The 24,900-nt window shown below is 54.1% G+C and overlaps 1 protein-coding gene across 4 annotated transcripts; it reads right to left on the bottom strand.

The window, feature by feature from the left end:
* Positions 1-2,341: 2,341 nt before the first annotated feature.
* Mllt6 (MLLT6, PHD finger containing) lies at positions 2,342-22,833 on the bottom strand. 4 transcript variants are annotated; one of them, XM_077801365.1, is made up of 20 exons: positions 22,408-22,833; positions 21,118-21,197; positions 20,612-20,666; positions 20,285-20,394; positions 19,250-19,353; positions 18,950-19,043; positions 16,327-16,572; positions 15,561-15,659; positions 12,929-13,139; positions 11,783-12,397; positions 11,160-11,341; positions 10,828-10,936; positions 9,331-9,397; positions 8,995-9,140; positions 8,363-8,560; positions 8,176-8,264; positions 6,713-7,062; positions 6,234-6,324; positions 4,641-4,997; positions 2,342-4,089 (listed from the first exon to the last, which is right to left on the bottom strand). In XM_077801365.1, exons 1-20 carry the CDS (start codon positions 22,514-22,516, stop codon positions 4,048-4,050), a joined length of 3,354 nt encoding a protein of 1,117 aa, XP_077657491.1. In that variant the 5' UTR covers positions 22,517-22,833; the 3' UTR covers positions 2,342-4,047. The 4 variants fall into 4 exon arrangements, with proteins under 4 accessions (XP_077657491.1, XP_026242913.2, XP_026242915.2 ...); XM_026387128.2 differs by having other exon boundaries at positions 16,327-16,575; positions 22,408-22,832; XM_026387130.2 differs by lacking the exon at positions 6,713-7,062 and having other exon boundaries at positions 16,327-16,575; positions 22,408-22,832.
* Between the last annotated feature and the right edge of the window lie 2,067 nt (positions 22,834-24,900).

The following is a 24,900-nucleotide window of genomic DNA, read 5'->3' as shown; positions in this document are numbered from 1 at the left end:
GCCGGACTTCTTCGCGGGGCCGAAGACTCTAAGGCAGTTTCCAAAAGCATGATGTGGGGACACCACATCACCCAGCCAGCTTGTTAAACACAGTCCCGCTGCCGGGCCCTATAGGTTACATGGGCTGTTATCTGCATTTGTGTATACACCGGGCATCCAAATTCTGAAAGTGTCACTGACCATACTCCCGCCCTCCTCCTTGCAGGCCCCCACAATTGGCACCCCACTCCCCTTTCCCTTCTATAAAGCCAGAATCGGGGTCTCTTTGAAGAATTTTTTTTTTTTTGTAAAACATTCTTTTATTAAAAGAACAAGTGCTGTTTACGAACTGCCCTTCGTACAAATAACATCCGTTATACAAAGATACAAGATCCGGGTTATGCACAATTCCAGGCTTGGAGGTGGCACGGGGAGCATTGCCTTTGGGCTGAGGATACAAAGGAGGTTTTAGAAAGAATGAAAAAGGAGCCCCTGGGTTTGCAATTTGTGGCTTCCCCTCCCTGCTCCCCTAGGAAGGGTCAGCTACATGGAAACAGGCTGGGATGGAAGGGGTGGGGGAGCCAGGGTTTGGATCTCCAGTCCCACTACCCAAGTCCCAAGTTGGGCTGGAGAAAGTGAACAAAGGAGAGTGAGGGCACCCTTTAGCCCCTTTTAGTAGATCAAGACCAACTGGTCTGAGGGAGCTGGACATGCTTTTAATCTGAGTAGATGTAGCTGGGAGGGAGCCAGGGCAATTCAGCCCCATCTTCCTCCAAATTCCCAGTTGAAGTTACCTCCATCCCTCTAGGCACCTCTCCCCAGGAAAATAAATTGGGATAAAGGAGAACTGGGAACAAGCTACCTACCCCTCACTCTGGCCCACTCCACACCAAGGAAGTGCTGGAAGCTGGCAGGAGCCTGTGTTTGAAAACCTGTCAGCATTTCCAGTTTGGGAAAGGAAAGTGTGAAGGTTACTCCTTGGAAGCGGTCCCACCCGAGGCTCTCCTCATTTGTCTAGGCCCTTCCCATTAGTCCTGGAGTTAGAACTTCTCCAGGTCTCAGCATAAGAAAGGGCAAGGCTCCTTGATGAGCCTCAAGGTCAGGGCACTTGGAGGAAGCAGTGGACCCAGGAGCCTGAGGGAAAAACCTCACAAACAGGAAAAAAAAAAAAAAATTTTTTTTTTTAAAGGCAACCCTTAAAGTGTCATTGTCTATGGAAAGGATCCGTCAGCTCTGAACTAGGACTGTCAGTGCTACACAGATACCTTCCCACCCTGGGCACAGCCCTGCACACCATATAGGGACACTGAGCCAGAGAGGCCATGCAGTGGGGCAGGGAAGCTGAGGACAAGGAGGCCAGGTCCTGAAGCTAGTCCTGGCTCTACACTGAACACCTGCCCCTCCTAGACTTGGAACTATCACCTGTGAAGCCAGGAGTCAACTCCAATGACCCTCAAAGACAGGTCCCTTCCAGCTCCAACATCCACCAGCTGTGACCCTTTGGCTGGCACTGGCTCAGCATGCACACCCACTCATGTCTCTTTGCTGAGGGTGGCAACACACAAAGCTCCACTCATGCATTTTCAAACTCCACTTCTGCTCTACAAACCACATCCTTCCTAACCCCTAGACTGAAGGCTCCACAAATCTGCGTCTCCTCCCACGTCCATCCATTCTCAAAGAATAGACTGAGGCTGGAAGAGGGTGAGGTCACCGTGGCCATCCTTTTGCACTGGTACGCTGCTCCCCATGAGGCTCTTCAGAGCTTCCTATCATGCCTGGTCAGAAGGAAGTGCTGCCACCAGTCTCATGCCCCCTGAGGGGGGGGTGTGGAGGTGGACAGCAGCACCAGTCCATGACCAGGGAAGCCCTTCTTCAAATCTAACCCAACTACCTATTGCAACATTCCAGCCTGGGGAATATGAACTTGGGAAAACTGGAGAACAGATTTGTGGAGGTGAAGAAGTGGGGCTGGGGAGGGCAGAGTGGTGTTCAGGAAGTGTCTAGGTTCCAGTGCACTAAGTCATTTGGACCTCACTTCCACACAGTGATCTTGGTGTGGATGTCCTTCCCTTCCATCAGAATAGAAATAGACTTCAGCTCTGAGAGCCAGCCTTCAGCCAGGGCATGGATGTGAATGAGTGACTCTCCTAAGAATCTCTTAAGGTTACTTTGTTTTTTAGTGGCTTGGGGCAGGGAGTTAAAGAGCTTAATAGATTAAGATGAATAAAATGCTGAATTCTATCATGTCTTTCTAACTGATATTTAGCATTAATAAAAAGTGAGTATTTCTGAGGTCATCACAACTGCCCCCATCCCCCCCACCCCCAAGCCCTTGCAAGTGCCTAAGAAATTGCCTCTGAAGAATTCCCACCCACCCCATCATTAGCTCCCTAACATCTTACAAAGTCTTATCAACAGGAATATTAATATTATTTTCCATATCAGAAAAAAAAAAACAGTTGAGCAGCACAGGCAAAAATATATCTGCACTACGTTTCTGTCATTGCCAAAAATATACACATCTTCTTTTCTTTATTTAAAAAAACCAACAAAAAAATCCCAACAACAACAAAAACCCAAACAGAAACACACACACAAAAATGCACACATGCAAAGAGACCAACAGGACTTGAGCTTCAGGGAAAGCTGGAAATGCCAAAGGACCAACAGCTCCACCCCAGTGCAAGTGAGACAGGGACACGGGTCTCCAGTCTTCCAGTGGCCCACTCAGCCTTTGCTGCCAAAGGCCCTGGGCAGATGGGGACTGCTTTACGGTGAGAACTGCCCACAACACCCCAGGGAAATAGCTGGTGGGTGAGGAGACAGCTGTTAGGTCAGCTTCAGTGGCTCCCCTAGTTGGTGGGGGTGGGGTGGAGTGCGCGAGGGCAGGCTGGCTAATTCTGGGAGGGAGACTTACTGAAAGAAGCGGCACTTCACCTCCCTTGTTCCCTCTCCCAATCCCTGGGGTCCCCCTTGTGTTAGGGAAAATGGACCAAACTACCAGTAGGGGAAGGGGGCCCAGGGGGCCCTGAGACCAAGTGGGATCTGGAGGAGGGAAGGCAGGATATTACCCTGATTCAAAACCCCTAGCCCCCAGTTACTCTCCAAAACTGGAGTACTTTTCTGGTTTTTTGTTAACCATTCATGCCCCTGAAAGGGGCCAGAGTTGGTGAGGGGGGAGGGTACAAACAAGAGCTGGGAGCTCCCCCCTCTGGTGCTAACCACTGCGCCTGTTTCTGCCCTTGCGGCCCCAGGTCCAGGGGAAGACAGACAAACAGACAGAAACACACACACACACATACACATGCACACACAGACACACTCACACTATTGAGTCAGCCAGCTCCGTCTCCCCACCCTCCGCACTCCTCAAGCCAATAGTGCAAACAAGGGGCAGGGCACCAAGGACGGTAAGGGCCTCCCTATGCCCCACTAGTGGGGTCACAAGAGGTGCAAGAGGCCTGGCCTGGGTTTGATGCTGTCTTGCCCTTCCTTACTCCCCCTACATCTGTGGGCTTTTACAAGCTCAGCTTGTGACCCTTAGTAAGGGAGAGGGACAGTGAGAAACAGTTAAAGGGATCCCTTCTGCCATTTACCCAGATTGGGAAGAAACTGCAGGTCAAGTGGGGCCAGCCCTTCTTCCATGAAGACTTCCATGCAGGGATAAGCCTAGGTCTACCCTCCACTGCTCCCCTTTCAAGTGCTGATCTGTTTTATGTGGTGGGTCCAACCAACCCCCCACTTATGTCATGGCCCACTTTGCTCTCTGGGGGACCTCAAAACATTTGCTGAGGGTGGGGGCTCCTAGGCAGGCTTAGAGCCTGTCCTCCCTCTGGGCTTCTCACAAAGCAGACAGTGCAGACACGGGGTGGGGATGCAGATGGAAGGGGCTCCCCTCCCAATCTCAGTCCTTGCACCAGGAGCCCCCAACACTCCCTGGGCCTCAGCACAGGCTCTGGGTCGGGGTTCTTCCAGTGTCTGGGCCCAGATGCCTGCTCCAGGATAGGACCCCTTAAGCCAGGATCTGTCCCCTCCATTTAGGGGTCAGGAGGGGTACAGGTAGATTTAGCCTTTTTCCTGGTTGGCTGAGGCTCCTTTGTCAGCGGTCTGGAAAGAGAGGAAGGGAGGCTGGGGATTTTGGAGTTGTCTGGCCTTAAAGCCTACCTACAACCAGCTTCCTGGGACAAGAAAGCTGCCCCAAGTGCTGAAAGGGAGGCCGTCAGAAGGGTCCCGCCTGGGCTCTGGCAGGTGCAGGGGTGGGGGAGTTGTGAGCACATATGCCAGCAAGACTGGCTTCCTGGGCTCGGGTTGTGTCCCCTCAGAAGGAGAAGAGCCTCTTTTTCAATGGCCCTCCTAGAGGGGCACCTTCCTCTAACTGGTCATTCAGAAAGGAAATGGCATTTCCTAATTGGTCTTCCAGAGGAAGGCTGCTTTCTAACTGATCCTTTTACTATTAGCCCTTGCTCAGAGTGGACCCTTCTTGGCTCTGCAGGAGGGCACCCATGTGGAGCAGAGGCCCTGGAACTGGAGCAGGGCACCTGTCTAACCTGGGGGTTGCTGACATTCCCCTGCTGATGCATATGGTGATGTATATTCTGATGGTCCATCTCTGCCCATCCCTCAGAAGGGAGACAGGAAGGTTTGGACCCCTTACTCACCCCTCCTTTGGGGCAACTGCCACTGTTGTCCGTCCCCGACAAGCTGAGGAAAGGGTTGGTCTGGGCAGTGAGGACTGGAGGTCCGCCTGCAGCTGCGACTGCTGCAGCTGCAGCCGCTGCTGCCATGAGACTGGTGTTGTTGCTGAGTGAGGGGGCCACAAGGGCTCCAGCAGGCAGCAGAGGTGGGGCAGATGCCGCAGGCAGCAGGCCAGGGGTGCCCGCTGACAGCAGTGGGGTGGAGCTTCCTGCCAACAGGCTGGCCATGGGAAGTTGGGAGCCCCCAGCCATCTGCAGCCTCTGCAGCTCCCGCTTCTGCTGGATCTGTTGGATCATCTGGTAGACAACCGTCTGGTGCTCCTGCAAGGAGGTCAGGCTGCTTATGGCCAAGGTCCCTCCCCGCTGTCTCTCCTTGCTGCCTGCCTGGGTCCTGGGCTCTATCCGTATCACCAGAACCATGAGGCAGGAGACAGGGGAGATGGTCAAGGTTCTGTCTCTAACTTCCTACTCTGGGCCTAACTCTTCCCATTTGGATAAGAAAATGGTTGCACAGCCTCAGTGTCCATAAGCCGGGCACTGTGGACCAAGTGCAGAACCAGCCCTCTCAATCAGTTCCTCAGTTACCATGACAACCACAAATGCTCCCAGGAGTGGTATCACCCCAAGGCAAGAAACAATAAATGAGGTCAACAGTTTTCAACTCCTCTTTTTTGTTTTAAAAAATTGATTGTTTTTGTTTTGAATAGGCAAAGCATTCTTAGTGTTCCAAAACTAAAATAATTATATAAAAATTTACATTAAGAAATGCTGCTTCTGGGAGGGGGTTGTAGATCAGTGGCAGAGTGTTTGCTTAGCACATGAGGCACCGGGTTTGATCTTTAACACCACATTAAAAACAAACAAACAAAAAAAAAAAAAAAACAAAGGCATGCTGTCTATCTACAACACCAAAAACGCAAGTAAAATAAATAAAAAGAAACGTTGCTTTAAAGAATTTTAAAAAATCTTATCCTATTCCCTCTATCTTTCCAACGTTTCTTTATATGAAAATATTTACTTTTCCCATTTTCTCAACTCCAGCATTCTTACTGTGATTTATTTAGGTACTTTGATGCTGGGAGGGAGCCCAAGGCCTCGATGCTAAGCATGTGCTCTACCACTGGGCCACACCCCCAGCCCAACTTCCTCATTTTTAAAAGTGAAACTCCTGCCTCCAAACCAAACCTAGCAGAACCCAACATGAGATACAACCAAAAGAACCTGCTCTGGCTGACAGTGTCCCCTGCTCAGTCACCTTTCCACTAAGATCCTGTAGTTCCCTCCCCCTAAAGATCCTTGGGGCTGGGATCAGAATGCTATTATTACTCAACCTGCCGCCCTTTACTGGGACATGATCTGGGGCCATGGCAGCATCCCTGGTGACCTTGAGAATACTCTTGTCCCCTTGCCCCTCACCAGTCCCACAGGCTCAATATCCACTCAGCCTGAAGCCCCCCCCCCCACTGCTGCCCTCCCTGGGTTGATCCAGGTCCTCTGAGATCTAGGAAAAGGGGAAGCACGGGGCTGCTGAGGAGCCAGGGAAGGGAGGAACATTACCGGGGTGAGCTGTGGGGAGGCGAGGAGCTGCTGGAGCTGCTGGAGCTGCTGCTCTTGCTGCTGAAGGAGGTGTCTTTGCTGCTCGGACAGGCTGAAGCAGGGGACACAGGGACCATGAGGAAGGTGCAAGGAAGCATTCCTCCCCACCCCTACAAGCTCCCAGACTCCCTCAGACCCAGGTGAGGAGAGGCAGGGAGGTGCAGGTTTAGAGAACTAAGTTCAGAGGGTGAGGGGAGAGGGACACTGTAAGACTGAAGGACTGCCCCAGAGGGGAGACCTAGAGTGGCTGATGGGTGAGAAAGATTCTTGGTCCTGGGCCACTTACACCCAGAGGCACTCAGAGATGACAGTCTAAGGAGTCCCTAGAGACCAAGATATGACAAAGACTATATACCCTTTGGGGGATTTGGGTGTTATGGGGGAATCCCTCCCAGAGCCAGCCTCCCCACTCCCTTCCCCAGGGCTGAACTCTCCCTCACCTGTTGAGACAACCTGGCAGCTGCAGCGTGGGGGCCCCACCAGCCTGGCTCAAGCCTGTAGGGTTGGGAGCAGCAGCCCCATTCAACCCCCCCAGGAGCCCATTGAGAGGCAGGCCCCCACTGCCTGCGAGCCCCCCCAACAGTCCTTCAGCCATGGGCATGGCCCCCAGCCCTGCTGCCCCAGATGCCCGGCCCAACCCATTCTGTGGCTGTGGCGGGAGTGGGGCAGGGGCCCCAGGCAGGGCCAAGGGCAGAGTAGCAGGGCTCTGCTGGAGCAGGGGCAGCGGTGGGGGCGTGCTGTGGAAGGACAGCGACGAGCTGCTGCGGCTTGGGCAGCCTGAGTGTGGGTCCTGGGGAGGGAGGGGGAAGGCAGTGGTCAGAGGGCAGAGGGCCAGCATGAACCTTCTGGCCCCCAGCCCAGCACCCACCAGCATTCTCACAGAGTACAGCCACCCCACCTCACCCCAAGAACTCTGGCCCAAGATACAAGGCCCAAGGATGAAAGCTATGAATCCAGTCTTCATAATTCATGTTTACTGACCATTTCCTGGGGGCCTGGCACCCCTTATCATGCTTGCTGAATAATGAACAATAGTAATGATGGTGACCTTCCAGCGAACCATATCTAAAGGCTAGTGCTTGATCTTTGCTACCTTGCTATTCCCATTATATGAATGAAGCCACTGACTGTTAGGTTAAGTAATTCTGCAGGAGAGTGCTACAGCTGAACAAAGAGGCTCAAGTTCAAATCTATATCTGAAATGCAATGGCTTGGGTGGCCTTGGGTTCAACTTTAGTTTACTTACTTATTACCAGCAGATAACAGTAGCACTGACTCCATAGGACTATTATGAAGACTAAATAAACCAATGCTTTAAAATTTTCAAAGCATGACAGAGGGCAAGTATACAATTAATGTTGGTTATTTTTATGATTATAACTGCCCAAGTCACACAGTCAGTAAGTGGCAGAGAATAAGAACCCAGTTTGTTGATTCCAATAATAACCACAATATAACAATAGCAACTGCTATTCCAACCACCACCAATTAAGTAGGGATTATTTTGTGTGAGGCACTATAATAAACTCTTCAAACACTTTTCAAAGGCCTTCCCTAACCACTTTATATCCAAGAATCCCTCCCCTATTCTTTCTTACAGCCCTCAATTTACTTCCATCTTAGCACTTCTCCTGGTTTGTAATTATTTATTGTTTTCTTGGATTTGTCCTATCTTCAGGATGATTGTGTAGGTTTTGCTCATTGATTGCTAAGCAAGTGCCTGGCACTAAGTAGGAGCCTCATAAATATTACTTGTTAAAGGAATGAATGAACCAATCGATTAACTGCTCAGCAAATCACTTCACTCCCCAGCCTCCAATAGCGGCAGGGTAGAGATGTGACCGGGTGGACATTGAATCTCCACCAGCCCCACTCCTCCCTGACCCCTCCTCATGGTACCCACCTCGGAGGATGTGGACAGGGAGTTGTCCAAGCCAAGACTGTTCTTCCCTGGAGGGCTCTTGCTGGTGCTCAAGGAGTCGCTGCTGCCAGCTGAAGGAGGAAGGGCAGTCAGGGACTGAAGTGGGGTCGCCCCACTTGGAACCACCAGGCAAGGACCTCCATTCCCGGGTTGGGCTGGACGCCCTTACCTTGGGGAGGCAGGCCATAGGGTCCAGGGACAGGGCCGTTGGCGGCAGGCAAGGCTGCAGGCAGGGCGGGGAAGGGCACAGAGAGCTGCACGTTGAGAATCTGCAGCCGCTCCTTCTTGGCCGTCAGGCTCAGGATCTGCTCCTGCAGCCGCTGGTTTTCCTTCTGCAGCGCGTGCAGCGCCTTCAGCATCTCCACGACTGCGGAGAGGGCGAGGGAGCCTGAGGCCGGGCGCTGGGTGGGCGGGGGCGAGGCGGAGCCTGGGGCGGGGCTGGGGCGGGGCCGGAGACCTCCAGGAGGCTGCGCCAGCCTAGCGAGCAACACAGGTGAGCTCGGAGGAGAGACTGGGGACCAGAGCTGTGAGCGCCAGGGCGGGACCTGATACCCACAAGACAGGACGAGGAGCTAGAGGAAGTTGGAGTTTGGGAAGGTCTCGGCCAAGAGGCCGCGAGGGTCAAAGGCCGCACGCAAAGGAGGCGGGGCCGGGACTGACCAGGGTTACAGGTGAGGCCTGGGGTTGGCGGGGCGGGGCGGGGCCTAGAGGTGGAACCCTAAAGAAGTTGGGGCCCTCGGAGAGAAAGGTGAGGCGGGAGCCCTCGGGCAGGTCTCTCAGCCCCGCGCCGCCCCTCCTCACTGTTGACGCCGGCCTCCCCGTCGCCCTGCTTCTCCAGCAGCTGCTCCATATTAGTCGTTCCCGGGGCTGCAGGGTCTAGCTGGACGCCCCCGCAAGGTGCGGACGCTGTTTGATCGAAGAGTGCAGGGAGGCTGCTGATGGGGGACCTGGGGTCGTAAGAGAAACTGGGTTCAGGCTTACCTCGTGCCCTTACTTCAAGCTCCCCCTCCCCCCTCAGGACTTCCACTTGGCCCTTCGGTTCCCGCCCTCTCCCCTGTCAGTCCCTCCGCCCTCCCTCCAGCGCCCCTCCTTCCCGCTCCCATCCGCCTCCTCCCAAGCCGCCGCCCCCTCCCTCACATGGAAGACAGACTCTCCTGCGGGGAGGTCCCCCGACACCGGAAGCTGCAGTCCTCCAGGTCTGGCTCTTGGAAGGAGAAGGGAGGGGAGGAATCAGTGAAGAAGGGGAGCCGTCAGCCTCTGGGTCCCCGCCCAGGAAAGTGGGTGCAGGATTTGGAACGTCATTTAAGACCCCTTTCCCCAGGATCCCCAATCCCAGACTGGCAGTTCAAGTTGCTAAGACGCTGAGAGTCCTGGCTTGGAAACCCTGTCTTGTAGGAGGTTCTCTTCCCCTTTCTCTAGGGCTCCTGCTGCCTACTTCCAGATCCACCTCCCAATTTCTTTCCAGTGAGCTTTGGAGTTACAGACATTTGCAACCTAGGTTGAATTTGAACCCAACACTACTTTTTGGGTGGCCTTGGGCTCCAAACTAACCTCTTTGAAGTGATTGTTAATTAGGATTAAAATAAGAAATGTGAAAAAAATAAGAAGTGTTTGGCTGGAGTGGTTTAGCTGGCATTATTATAATTAGCCTTGTATGATATCCCCAAACACATAGACCCCACTCCATGACAGGAATCATCAGACCCAGGGCCATGTGCACATTAGGTAAGTGTTCTATCACTGAACACAATCCCTAGCCCTTGGGTTTTTTTTTTTTTTTTTTTTTTTTTTTTGGTACTGAGAATTGAACCCAGAGGTGCTCTACCATTAAGTTACATCCTGTCCTTTTTATTTTTTTGAGACAGGATGTCTGCCAAGTTGCCTAGGCTGGCCTTGTAATCCTTCTGCCTCAGTCTATAGAGTTGCAGGGAGTACAAGCATCCACCACCATGCCTGGCTTGGATGACTTACTATGAACTCTGAAGTTAAAAAACAAAACTTTGTTGCATCACAGAATCCTGCTTTGGATCTTGGAAATAATAATCACTCTACTCTGTTGGGTCTAAAAAAATGTATCAACTTTGGCCCCTTTAAGGATTAACTTAACAGGCCACCTAGAGATAAGCCCCATCCCCTAGGCTGACAGGTGGTGTCTCTGCACCAATCATCTTTCTGGGGCTGGGCTGACTCTCCAGGGAGCCCTGGGAGCTTGCAACTGGGCCCCTTAACTCCTCAAAGCTGGGAGAGCAGGGAGCACAGCTCTTGGGGCCTCCTAACCGCCAATCCCAAGCAGCACTAAGAAGCAGGGAAGAACAAGGCCTCAGTGTAAGAGCACTGAGCTTGGAGTCAGGAGCTCTGTCTTTGCACTCTGGCTCTGTCATTCCCTATCCTCCCCACCTTGAGCATCATTTCTCTGCCTTTTTCTTTTGTGAGATGGAATGGTAATTCTGCCTTGCCTTGCCCCTTCACTGGAAAAGTGTCCCTCGGTTTGTTTGTGTGAAGTTTTTTGTTTTGTTTTCTGCAGAGTGAGCAGTGGCAGAGGGAGGGGGCAGCCAGCAAGCCTTCACATCCTTTTTGGGTTCACATTCCCTCAGGCCTTTGGGAAGAAAAAGGAACAGTTTGAGACTCATTTACCTGTATGGCTGCTCTCAGCTGGGGTGAGAAGGGGGTTAACAGCGCCCATAGAGGTTCCAAAGATGTGGGCAGAAGGGAGGCTGAAGGTAGAGCCAGCCAGAGAAAACACCTGAGGGAAGGAGGGAAAATCCAGCAGGGTGGTTATTTTTGGATCTAGGGCACAATTGTGTGCTGGGGTGGAGGGGGATGAGGCATACTGGGAGGAAAGAAGATCAGAGAGAGGGGAAGTTCTGGTGGCAATCAAGCCCAACTTCTTGAATTCCCACATAGGGCTGGGTCCTGGCAGTCTGTCCCCAACCTACCCAGGGAAGGAGCCAGGAGTAAGGCCTCACCTGAGTGGTGGAGATGGAAGCAGAGGAGGAGGTGAGGGTGCTGGTGAATGGGGAGCGGCTGAGGCGGGGCAGGGCTGAGGTCCCTGGGGGCCCCAGCAAGCTGGAGGAGAGGGGTGTACTGCAGACAGCCCGCAGCATCCCACCACCATGGGAGATGGGGTCCTTATTACTGGTGTAGATGCCTAAAGAGACACAAAGGAAAGGCCACAGTTACCTTCCACCCCAGATTGCTCTTCAGTCAAGTGGCTGGAAGAGGTCTCTCTAGACAGTACATTCCCAGGATTTGGCCACACACTCCAGTCTAACCCTCCTGTGTGGTGCTTGCTATGACACCTTACCAGGCTGTCCTGCCCAGGTCTGGGCAATGCTAAGCCTTCTAATTCCCTCCCAAAATGTGAGCCCTACTGGGGCAATCTACCCCAATCTCTCCCACTATAACCATAGAGAAGACTGGTATAGTGGTATAGGGGAGTGTCTTAGAGGTGACTATCATCTCTATCTTTTATCTCTGTTCTTTGGAGCAGTTTTTATCATATTTCTTCTAATTACATCTTTATGCCTCTGTCCCCTCACAAGACTGGCTCAGTCCTGAGATACTCTCTGTCGCCAGGGGTCACACTAACCTGCCCCCAGCAGTGGGGATTCGAGGCTCAGGCTGGGCAAACTCCCGGAAGGCCCAAAGGTGCGGGAGGCCAGACCCCCCAGGCCAGAGCTGACCAGGGAGCCTCCGGAGAAGGGTGAGGCAGCAGTGGCGGTAAAGCCAGCCAGCTGGGCACCAGGTAAGGAGGGGGTAGCCAGGACCCCAGCACCCTCCTTGTTCCGGCTGCCCTTGGGACGGCCTGGCCCGTGTCGGCTCCTCTTGCTGGCTTTGTGCTTCTTCTCCTTCAGGCCTGTCTCAGGGGTTTCCTCAGCAGGTGCAGGGGTAGCGTTCAATGTGGGCATCCGCTTGTGGGTGCCTGCTGAGGTGCCGGACCCCGAAATGTGGGGAGATTTATAGTCCCCAGGGGAGGGGGCCCGGGCTCGGCCTGAGCTGGAGGTGGTGGTGGAGAAGCGCATGATGGGCCCAAAGCCAGAGAAGACCACTTTCTGCTCAAAGAGGTCAGCCTTGGGGGGTTCAGGAGCTGAAGGTGAGGGAGGGGCTGACGGGGTAGGGGCTGTGGGTTTGGAGTACTTGTCATCCTCTGACTGCTCCAGTTTGGGGAATGTGGAGAAGTCAGGGGAGCTCTGCAGGGATGAACCTGTGAGCAGAGGGAAAGGGAGTTATGGCTGGATTGCAGCTCCCCTCTCCCTCCCCCTCCACATGCACCTCACACTGTGAGGAGAGCTCTAAATGGAGAATGGGGAAAGCCTGGCTACTTGGCAGAGCTAGGCCCATCTCTGTGTTCTGAGATGAGCGTCCCCACCCTCCAGCCTTCCCCTTGACAGCACAATGGGAGGGGAGGAACTCCCACCCCAATGACCTCACTGGATACCCGCAGTTTTCAGGAAATAACACGAATATTGGTGCTTTAAAAAACGGCCCCTTGCAGCACAAGTGTGGGGGATAGTGAGTATTGTGGGGTTGGAGGGCAGCCTTCCCCTGAGGAAGGGAAGGAGAGCTCCATTTCTATAGGGAAGGTGAGAGGGGTGGATGGCTGGGTGAGGAGTCACTGGGTAGGGGTCCACTACCACCAGTTTCTAAAACTATACCAGTACAAAGGCCTTCGCTAGAAAAGTGTGGGGCAAGAAGCTGTCCCCACTCCTAGCCTGCTCCAGGACATCACACTCACCTGCAGGCTGGAAGGGCCCCCCAGAGGAGGAAGAGGAGGAGGAGGAAGAGGAGGTGGAGGTAAAACTGCTCACACCCTTCCCACTGCTCAGCTTCTTCCCCTTATGACTCAGACTATGGCTGGAAGACTTTTTCCCCTTTGAGTCCCTGCTGCTCTCGGAGGTCTCCTGCGTGTTGGCCTCATGGTGGGAAGAGGAAGCTGAGGAAGAAACCTGAGGGAGGGGAGGAGAGAGGAAGACTCAATGCCAGCCGCCCAGTTGGGCTCACCCTGACTTGGGAGTGAGGCAGGAGGGACAGGATCTGAGAGATCCCAGAGTCAACCTCAGGAAGGACTTCAAGGTACCCCTGAACCAGGGAGAGGGGAGGCAGCTGTGGAATTCCCAGGAGATAGAGGAGAGCACTGTGACCTCAAGAAGGTTTCTGTCCTTCACTTCAGGCAGGAAGACTGGGCAAAGGAGAGAACCGATTTGTGGTTACACTGGCCAGCTGAACTGGAGGTTCACTCATGCAAATACTTTGGGGCCTGAGAGGACTTGCCCAGGCTTGGAAGTGGCATAGGCAGGGAAGAGGTCAAGGAGATTAGACCTCTCTGGACCCAGCCTTAGGTGCTCCAGTTGCTATTATTCCCTCCCTGTCCCCCTCAAGTCAGTCACCTGGTTTTTGCCCCATTCTCTGGACAATTTCATATTCTTACAAGACAACTTGAGCTTGCAGACAGAACCCTCTCCCTGAGAGCCTATCCTCACTCTTCACAGGAAACTGCTCTTCCTTCAAACTCCAGCTCAGAAGCTCCTACTTCTATAAAATCTCCCTAACACACAGGTGGAACAAGTCACTCTGCTTCCTTTATTTCCAGGGCACTGTGTGCCCACATTCACATGTCAACAGTTGCCATTTTGCACTGAGATGGCTATCCAATGTCTGAGGCTCCAGTAACCTCAGAGGGCAGCAGGATGGCAACCGGAGGAGCATGGGCCCCGGAGTAGGGGAGGGGTGAGCCTGGCAGGCTCTGCCCTTTACTGCCACGTTATGTCATTCGGTCTCTCAACCTCGCTGAGCTCTAGTGCCCTCACAGGGTAAATTATGCATACTTGGAGAGTTATGAGGGACTCCATGCCAGAGACATGATGGGGGTCAATAAATGACCCTGGCAGCTGCTATTAATATCCAGCACAGACAGTGCTATGTGGTGGGTAAGAGCATGGGCCTCCACACCAGACTTCCTGGGTTCAAAACCTGACTCTGACACTTACTCACTTTGTGTTTTTAGGCAAGTTACCTACATCTTTGGACTATTTGAGGATTAAATTAAATGAAGCACTTCCATGTATCCCTTCCATCTCCCAGTTCTAGAAGAGTACCTGGCATGTCTGAGTTCATGTTCTGTATTATTGCTGGGGAAGGCACTTTTCCTCCCAGACAGAGACCAGGTACACTTAGTAAACAGTGCTAAATGAACAAATGTTAGAAGGAGAATTGATGGGAAAATGAGAGCCGCCCTGCACTGCCCCTCCCTGGGTGGAGCCCTGGTCTCTGTCTTCTTTGTTCTTTTCAGCAGCTGGAGTTCTGAAGGGAGCCAGATGTGGTTCTGAGAGTAAGGGAAGAGAGGGGCTGGGGGGAAGGGGAAATGAAATGTTGGGGAGGGTAGAGGGGGATGGGCAAAAATCTCTGGCATGTCCAAGGGACACCCAGTTACTGGAGGAACTCCCCAGATCTTTCCACCTGCCTGCGGGCCCCTGGAAAGGTCAGAGGGTATGAATGACAAACTTTTCCAGGTGAGCACTGGGAAGCAGGAGGGGAGAGGGTTACTGGGGCAGTTACTACAGCAACATCACCCTGGAAACCTGATACCTAAGCCTCCTGCTAAGATGCCCAGAGCTCTGCCAACCATCTGAGGTAGGGTGGAGATGACTGGCAATAATGGGACAGGAGGAAGCAGTTTCTCCAGACCCCCAGGGTTCTCTTTTCCTGGGAAGGGCAGGTTGGAGGGAGAGCCAGGAGGGCTGTTCTGGCTTGGATTAGCAACTCCCTGGCTTAGAGTAGGATCTGCCTGTTGCTTATCCAGATGTTGTCCATTTCTGGAGACAGGCCTGAATACCACACCCCTGCTGGGAAGGGTGGGATGAATGAGGATCTCAGGGTGCTCTCCTGGGGCCTGCCCTCCTTGTCCCCACAGTCGGTGCTTTCAGCCCTTCTAACCTGCATGGAGTGGGATCTGGGTGAAGCAAAAGGTTTTGCTTCAATGCCATCCCTGCCCTTCCAATGGTAGAGGGGCCCTCTGCCTATCCCTGGAGGGGTGGGTCCCAGAATTTGTAGAATGGACCTGAGTGTTGTACCCTGATTCTCTGTATATAAGAGCCCAGTGCTGAGGCCCTCTTTCTGGACTGAAGCAGACAGGAATCCAACCTCACCCTCATGGTTGGTCAGTACTTGGGGAGCAGGAGTTCAGGTCCCTTCTAGTCTAGAAGTGGGAGTGGAGGGATGGGATTTTAGGGAGGGGAATGATGTTAACCAGAAATTAGGAGAAGGTACCCAGGCAGGTCCCTGGCTCACCCTGAGTCCTCACACTTGCCCTCCCACTCACTGCCATCCAAGAGCAGCACGCCATCCCTGCTGAATGTGGGCAGCAGTACCTTGTCAGCAGTGGGGACCACAGGCGGGGCAAGGATGCTGGGAGGGGACTCAGGCCGCTTCTTGTGCTTCTGTTTAAGGCGTTCTTTGTCCTTTCGACTCTGGGGAGGGAAAAGTAACCAGATATTGATGCTGGGGAATCACCTGGGGGAGGATAAACATGACTTGTGTATGTGGGGAACAGATCTCCTCTCAAGGATGGGACTTATTGGGAGTCAACTCCCCCTTTGGAGGAATAGGGCATTCTGGATGGACAGGAGTGACTTGAGCAAGGTCCTCTAAGTGCTTGGAGCCCCTCCCCCTCAAGCTCCCTGCCTGCTAAAAATAGCTTGTCCCATTATCACGCCAGTGACACAGAGCACCATGTACATATAAAAGCATGCTCATGCAAGGGTGTCTACCAGGGACACAGAGCTGTGCAGAGGGACGGGTGCTCTGTAATATATGGCATGGGTACTTACTAACTGGGCTAGCACATGGCTAGACTGTGGAAATGTGCAAATGTGCAGGGCCACATGCCTGGGGCTTTGGGGTCACAGTCATGTCATGGGAAGGACAAGGAAGAATCATACAAACACAAAAAGCACAAGGAAGCCAGGTCCCATCTCGGTCTCTCTGGCCCTCACGTTTTACTTCCTCAGCCCCCTCAGTGGCCTCAGAGGAAGGAAGGGAGCAGGATCCAAGAACTGGGGACACCTGTGGTAGCTTCTGGAAAGAGGCATGTGTTTGTGAATGTGTGTGGTGAAACAGTGGAGGGGAAGACTTCACCTTCTTCTGGCCCCTCTCGTGGTGAGCAGGGTGCTTCTCCTGCTGGGTGGATGGTGAGGCTGACCGGCTTCTCCTGCCAGAGATGAAGCCACTGCTGCCTCCCCCTGTGCCACCTCCACTGCCACCACCACCGCTGCCACCTCCTCCTCCTCCTCCTGCTCCTGCTCCTCCTCCTCCTCCTCCTCCTGCTCCTGCTCCTGTTCCTGCTCCTGCTCCTCCTCCTCCACCACTGATGTGCCTGGATGTCTTCTGGGGGAGAAAATTGAGAATAACTGTCAAACTCTCCTTTTACTAGCTTAGGAAAAGGTTCTTGGAGGTCACATGATCCAGGGCCAGTCCCATCTGCTCTGTCATCAATAAGAGGACCTGGTGTCCTCCGTGCTGCTCTGTTCAGTCTAGAAATCCTAGAACTTTCCCGGCTGGCTCATCCAACATATAGATTCAACAATTGAGATTCCAAAAAGGCAGGGATTCCCTGGCTGGGCCTGGTGGAGGTGGCCTGGGGCCCAGAACATAGGACCTCATGCTTTCTACCCAGCTCCTTCCTGGCACCCTCTCATCCTGTCTTGGACAAACTGAGCCCCAGGCCACTTCTATCCCCCCCCCCCAGTAGAAGCTGTGCAGGGACCCTTGTGGGAAACCTCTGCTCCCCTGCACTCCACATCCCATCCTCCCCTTCTCGTACTTCATTCCAGCCATCGCCTCTCCTCCCTTGCTCCTAGCCCTTCCCCTCCACCAAACACAGGGTTTGCTCCTGTGCAAGGGATATGCTGCTTTAATCTTTAAAATATCAACAGCAAAACCCAAACTAGCTGGAGTGGTGGCGCAGGAGGATCATGAGTTCAAAGCCAGTCTCAGTAAAGGCAAGGCATTAAGCAACTCAATGAGACCCTGTCTCTAAATAAAATACAAAATAGGGCTGGGGATGTGGCTCAGTGGTTGAGTGTCCCTGAGTTCAATCCCAGGTATGCATTCCCCCAAAATAACAAAACCCAAACAACATTCATGTTGCCTCTCCTTACAGCCAGGAGTGCCTTTCACTCCCTTCCCTACTAATGCACTCTCATTTGCCTGGTCCCAGGCTTGCAGCTGCTCCCTCTAAAGTCACAAATTACCTCCCAATGGCCAAATCCTAGGGCTAACTTCAGGCCTCACCAGTCCTGCTCGATGCTCCCCAGCACTAGGCATGGATCCTATCCTGCCAAACTCTGTACCCTCCCCTGTGGCTCCCTTCACACCTTGGTCTACTCTTCCCATGGATAACTTGGAAATTCTAGCCCCAGCCTTATAAACCCAGGCTGTCTCTACTATCTTGCTGGGGGTCTGACAGCCAGCAAACCTGAATGTCTCCACTTAACACCTCTGCAAACCAAACCAACCTACCTTGTCCTACGTCATCATTAAACTCTGAAAACAAGGTGACCATATAATTTATGTCCCAAATAAGGACATTTCTAGAAATGAACAAGGGTAGCTATTAATCATTATACTAGAACACAGGCATAAACCAAAACTGGCTGGAGCAAACCAGGACACACACTCACCCTACAAAGGCCAGATGAATCCCATCTTCAAGGTACCCCCAGGTGCCTCTAGCTACTGAATGTCTAGAGCCTGGATCCTGTTTCAACCTTATTTCCTGCTTCTCAGCCACCCCCATATTTAGGGGAGTCTACCTAGAATGGCTCTAGCTTCCAGGTTCATCCCTCCATCCCCCCTCCTCGCAGCTGTCTCCCTGCCTCCAGCTTTGGCCCTTCCAATCCAGCTTCATGGTAGCTGCCAGGGTAATCTTCCTAAAAAACAAATCTGATCATGTTACTCTCCACTTACAAGCTTTCCAAGCCTGTGGCCTGGGGGGAGGAGTGGCCCAAGCAGCAGCCTGGCTCTGCAGACACCTCACAGCTTCTGGAACATGCAAATCTCTCCACAGACATGCAATAGTACCCTTCCAGCCTGGGCAGAAGCAGACTCAGCTCTCATCTCCTGCTCTGGTCCCATCCAGCACTCTGTTCTGCTGCTCATGCATGCTCTGTCTCATCTCAGACCTCTGTCCACACCAGGCCCTCTGCCTGGGCCTCATTTCTTCCTGTGTTTGTTTGACAGGTTCTCGAGGAGCTTTTAGATCAGACTACCTGTTCTGAAATCTATCCACCAGCTATGAGGTAAGTTACATGACTTTGGGGAGGCTTGGTTTATGCATCTGTGAAATAGAGACAATACAGCATGCCTAGTACTTAGAGATGTTGGGAGGACCACAAAAAATATCCCATGTGGAGAACTTGGTACAGAGGCTCAGGCACAGTAGATATTCACTCCCACACAATTGGTGGCTCTTATTTTTATTTCTAGCTCCACTCAGCTTAAAGGCTCCCTTGTCTTTGAAGCCACCCAGGCGGATAGGCAAGGTTTGAGCTCTGTCTTCTAGGATGGACTACTTGGTTCAGCTCTGGTTCATACCCCTTCAACTGTAAATTATTCCCCAATCAAAAGAGGAGCTCCTCAAAGGCAGAGACTGGGTTCTTTCTACCTCCCAGCACCAGGCAGGGGCCTGGCCCAGAGCCCACACCCTCTAAACCTCCACTGACAGACCAACTCGTGTGCTGGCAGACCAGATGGGACTCACCATCTTGCTGAAGTGATATTTGCAGTAGCCACAGTATTTGACATTGTCGACCTCCAGCACTTCTTCCTCACACAGCAGGCCTGCCATTTGGGCACTAACCGAGGGAGGTCAGGTGAGAAGGGAGTGGCCACAGACCAGAGCAGCCACCTCCTCTTCCCTTCCTAGACCCCTACTTAAGTGAAGCCAAGACTATCCGAGGAAGCCACTGCCACCATCACCCAAGAAACAGAAGCTAGGATGAGCCCACTCGGCAGCCACCCATGTAAACCTCAGAGAAGGGGTTGGGAACAGGGATCTTACCAGGTGACATGGAAAGCTTGTCGACATCCATGACGATTACAGGTCATACAGGCTCCTGAGGCTGCCTTGCTCTCCCGGCCCTGCTCCTCGCAGATGTAACACGTCTGTAGGACACAGCACACTCGTCCTGTCTTCCACAGAGCCCCTGTCCTGCAAGCTGAGGGATCCTTTGGCCTCCCTTTAATTCCATCCTCTCCTCACCATCCCATATTAATGCTAACATCTTCCTGCAGTGATGCAGATCTTCTATAATCTAGACTGTCCAAGAGAGTAGCCTGCAGTCACATGGAATACTAAAAGTATGGCTAGTGTGACTGAAGACTTGAATCCTAAATCCGATATAATTTCAATTTTGCAAAGCCACATGTAGCTAGTGGTCATATTGAAAAGGCCTGTCCTTGGTGAGCTGTGAAAGGCTGCTGACTATCTATCTTGCTCCCTGGTGAGCCTATTCCCACCTCTGAGCCTCTGCATATGCAATCTGTATGGAACCTAAGACCCCAACATTCTCAAAGCTGACTGTCTCATGCTTTGGTTTCCACCTAAATGTCTTCTTCATTGACCACATTATCTAAAGTAAGCACCTCACTAGGTACTCTTTATTTAAATTCCTTTTTTATTTTCTTCACAGCACTTATCACAAATTACATTTACTTTATTTGCCTGTTTATTGATTTCTACAGTCTTCCCACACAAGAGCATGAACTCCATTGGCAGACAGCACATCTGTCTTGATCAACACAGAATACTGTATGCCCAGTACCTTAGATCAGGTCTATCACATAGTAGGCAGTCAATAAAATGTGTCCCAGTAATGAATGAATGAACTACTAGCTAAAAACTCCCCTCTGACAGTGCTACTGAGTTCCAGAGCATGAGTGTGTGTCTAACAGTGGTAGGTACCTACCCACCTTCAAGTTCCCTGAAAGTGTTCATTGGACAGAATCAAGCTACACCAGAATAAGAAAGCATTGTAGGGACAGAAGTATGGGTGGCCAGGGAAGGGACAGTATGGGGTACAGTAGGACTGCTGACCTTATTGAAGCGATCATGAGGCACATACTGCAGCACGATGGGCTCCATGGTGAGCACATTGGCAAACTGCACCTCGGGGATGTAGAGGGCACATACCACGTGGGCCCAGCCTGGGAGAGTGTAGGGGCCAGCCTCAGGGGGATGGTGAGCCTAACACCCCATCCCTCCCATCCCCAGGCTGCAGACTGTCCCCTTTTTCACAGCTTTCCCATCTGATTCCAGTGCCAGCCAGGGAAAGGAAACCCAGCCTCCACCCCATCCACTCTTGCCTTCCCAGACCTGTTCTGGGGGACTTGCTGACCTCAGGGGTTCAGGGCCCCCCCTCACCTCCATTGTCAGTCCTCTTCAATGCCCCGTCTTTGTGTGGGCACAGCTCACACCTCTGCCAAGGCAAGGGGCACAGGGAGTTGGGGGATCTGCTGAGCCAGGCCCTCCCTGAACACATTCAAAGGACCCCAAGATGAAATGATAAGATCCACTGTGGGGTGGTGTAGAGGAAAGAAGTTTGGCCACTAGCTGATAATTGTTGAAGACTGAGTGATGATGGGGACCTGGGGTCTATTATTGAATTCTCCCAACTTTTGTAGCCTTGGAAACTTTTCATAATAAAAAGTTCAAACAAACAAAGTCTCCATGCTTGAGGTGGGGCACAGTGAGGGATGAGCTGAGGGAGAGATGGGGTTGGTGATAGGTATGCAGGAAACAGGAAGTCCTGCATGACAGAACTAAGTCCCACCCTAGCCTCAGCCTCAGAGTCCCTAAACTCAACCAGAGGAGATGCTCAGGTGTGTGCAAAGGGGGAGGGGAGCCAGGAGGAGGAGGCTGGAACTCACCACCCTGGCTGCTCGCTCCTGAGATTCACATTTTCGGCAGAACCAGGGTCCAGTTGGCACCTGGACGATGCCATAGCAAGCTAGAGGTGGGGGAGGAGTCATTGAGGAAAGCTGTCAGCCAGCGGCTTTTCCCCAGAGTAACAGGGGGAAGGGAGTGTGACTCTGAAGAACCAGAGCTAGTTCCAGCAGGGGGGGCTGCTCCCCCTGTCTGGGGGTCACTCTCTAAACAGCAGAGCCACAAGGAATGCCCAACCGCACCAGGCCAGCCTTTGATCACACAACCAAGCACTACAAACAGGGGCGGGAAGTCTTGAGTCCTTGACCTTAAACTTCTGAAAGATCCTCCCCACCCCACGCCCTTTCTGGACTCATTTCCCAGCTCCAGTCCCGGACTAGTCCCCTGGCATCAGTAACGAGAAACAACAGTCGCGATAGTCAAACACGTTTTGGTGTTATTGGGGGGGGGGGGACTTCTTAAAGGGCCAGTAAGGGACCAAGCAGGGAAGTTGGGGGTCCAGGAACCTCATCTTCAGCTTCTAACTATCACAGGTACAGGTCAAAAGTCAAGGCTAAGGGCAGGTGCAGTGCAGGTAAAGGAGAAGAGAGTGGCGGGAACTGCCGGCAGCCACAGTACTAAGGGTTGTCCCAGGAAGTGGGGGCCCAGCTGGCTGTGCCAGACAGGCGGGAGATGCCAGCCTGCGCCCTCGGCAAGATTCCTCAAGGAGTTAACTCCGAACCATGTGCTGCTGGGGGAAACTCCAAACCTCCCTTCTCCATTCCGGCCCCCTGCACAACCGCTCTCCAATCTTCAGCTCTTCCCCGGAGGATTTTAGGAGTCCCTTCTCCCCTGGGACCCTTCTCGTCCCTTCCCAATTCCGCTCCTCCCAGTATCCGGAAGCGAGGGGGGATGACCCCCCCTTGACCTCTTCCTCTCCGAGCCCCGGACCAAAATAACAGGGCTGGAGGGGACACCTCGCAGGTAAACATTCCCCCGGCAGCCCCGACAAGGGCGGCGCGGGGCGCAGGGAGTTCACTCGTCGCTCCCTGGACTCTCCCCAAACTCCCTCAACTTGGGGTGGGGGGCGCGGGACTGGAACAATAGGCAAGAAAACAATGCCTGACCCGGTCCTGGAGGACCGGGCGGGGGGGAGTCCCCACGCCTCCCTTCCCTTCAGGTGGGGTGGGGGAGGGGCGCGCAAGCCCCGGGAGGGCTCCGGAGGGCGCGGCCGGGGGCGCCCTGAGCACGCCGCCCCCGGGGTCCCGCCGCCCCCCCGCGGGCTACCCCCGTACCTTGGTGGACGGCCACGCTGCACGCGTGCCCATCGCAGTAGACCAGCGGGTTCTCGGCCCAGCCCCTCTCGTCCGAACATACGCAGCAGCCTCCTACCATCTCCTTCATACTCCCATGAGCTCCCTCCGGGGCTGGGGCGGGGGGCCGGCCGGCGGGGGTCGGGGGTCAGGGGGGGAGGGAGGGAGCGGGGGGCCGCGCGCCTCCTCGCCCCCTCCTCCGCCGCCGCCGCTTCTTTTCTTTGCCTCCTCCTTCCTCCTCCTCGGCGTCCTCCTCCTCCTCCTCGCTCGCTCTGTCTGGCCGCCCCCCCCGCCGTGCTCTCGCCCTCATGCCCCGACGGCCCCCCCCCAACAATGAGACTCGCGCGCCGGGCTCGCCCCCTCCGCGCCGCTCGCCCGGCTACCACGGCTGCCCGGCCGCCGCGCAGCCAGGGCCCGGCGGGGGAGGCGCCGAGTGGCACATCGCGGGTGCCCGCCCGCCCCGCGCCGCCCGCTCACGCGCCGCCCCCCCGGCCCCCCTGCCCCGCCGCGGCAGCCATGGCCGCGCGCCTCCGCTCACTTGCTCGCTCGCTCCCGGCCCGCCCGCCGCCCGCCGCCGGGTAAAGTCTTAGGTTCAGGGAACAAAGCCTGGCTTGGTAGGGAGCTTTTCGCTCCTTCGCTCCGCGCTTCTTTTCCTTCTTTCTTTTTCGTTTTTTGGCTCTCGGTTGTCGCTCCGGAGCCCTCCCTCTGCCTGCCTCCCATCTCGTGCGGGGGTGTCCGATTCCCAACCCGCTACGCCCGGGTCTCAGTCTCTGCGTCACTTCTTCAACCTCAGGGAAATTTGGAGGTGAAGACCAGGGACGCGGAAAGGAATTGGAGCGACGCGGGCTGCTCGCTTCTAAGTGTTTGGGGGTCTCTTTGGACGGTAGCGCACGGGCCCTTTCCTCCGAGGCCACTCTGGAGGGTAGACATTCTTTCACGTGCAGACACTTATTCATTAAACAAATATTTATTGAACGCTTAGTATGTGCCAGACGCCAGGAGAGTAGCGAACAAAATAGATATCCCTGCCCTCGAGGAGCTTTTCGTTGTCACGGACACACGCGCGCACACACTGGGACCCAGACCTCCAAGGCGCACAGAGGCAAGCGCAACTTCATCCAGGCACACCACCTGACCCTCCTGGAGACCCAAGCCCAGCTCCAGTTCCTCTGGCGCGCCGGAGAGACCCACGCACGCTAGAGACCGCAACCACGGAGGTGGTCACGAACAAGTTACCCTTGACCGCTAAGCACGCACACCAACACAATGGCACGCACACAGCTCCCTCCAAAGGGCTCAAGTCCCCAACACTGGGTCTCGGGTCAGAAGTGAGGGGACATTAGCCCGAAGATTTCTTCCCCAAGACTAGTGTGGGGAAAAGGGACGAGATCTGACTTCCACACATTTCCTAAAGGGGGGTCGGCGCCCGTGGGGACTAAAGGTCACCCACCCCCACAGCGGGAGGTGGGGTGGTGGAGGGGAGGAGGCAGCCCTGGGGGCTTCAGCGACACTTCAAAGACTTCGCGGCCGGGAATGCTTCCTGAGGGGGAGGGGTCGAGAGAGGGAAGAGGGGAAGGCCGGCCAGGGGATTGGGGATGGAGTAGGCCGCCCCCCTTCAGCGCACTGCCCCCCTGGCAGACTCTTCCGCCGGGTCCGCCTCCTTTTCACCAGCACCTGTTCAACCGGAACATCAAGGGGCCGGGGCCGCCGCTCCCCCCTCCGCATCTCTTTAGTACCTTTCATCCGGGCCAAGGGGGGAGCGAATCCCCGCCCAGGAGGGGAGGGCTTGCCGGGGGAGAACTTGTCCTTGACCTGGTCGGTGGCGTCAGGGATTTACTCCCTTAATCCTGGCCAGGCGGGAGTTTGGGGAGATCCGGGAAGCTGAGTTCCAGGCTGCAGCCCCCAACCCCTGCTCGCTCCAGCGTGGACAAGGGGAATCCCGGAGGGCTGCCGGGACGAAGAGCCGTCTATCTTTTCGGCGGCTTCGGTGCCTGAGGGAAGGAACCGAGAGCCAGGGTATTATCCAACGCCTGTCCGAGGGGCCGGGATCCCAGCCAGGATGTTTGCACTCCAGTTTCTTGGTCAGTTTTGTGAACTTCGCTCATACGAAAAGTCAAACAAGACGCAGAGGAGAAACCTTATTTAGGAGTTTCTAACGAATTATCTTTACTAGCAAGAATAAAATTGCAAGAAAAACGCGAAAATGCCAGTGTTAACCGTGCGCCAGTTTCAGAATATTTGAATAATTTGCTTTCGGGATTCACCACTGCCATGGTAGTCACATTCGGGTTTCGCCAAACTGGAGTCATTTGAAGACTCATTGGTCCCTGCGCCCAGGGATGGGCGACCTGGGGACAGGGGCCGGGGAGGCCTTTTTGTCCTGGATCAGCTCGGTGCCCGGTGTGCCCCTGCAGCTTGTGGGATGGACGGCTGACGACACTTACACGTTTAGTGTTTTAGGAATATTGTTTCGTT

The sequence above is a fragment of the Urocitellus parryii genome, chromosome 7 (genome assembly GCF_045843805.1).
Source record: "Urocitellus parryii isolate mUroPar1 chromosome 7, mUroPar1.hap1, whole genome shotgun sequence".
Lineage (NCBI taxonomy): Eukaryota > Metazoa > Chordata > Mammalia > Rodentia > Sciuridae > Urocitellus > Urocitellus parryii.
Note: the sequence above shows the minus strand (reverse complement) of the source record. Positions and strands in the feature narration are given on the sequence as shown.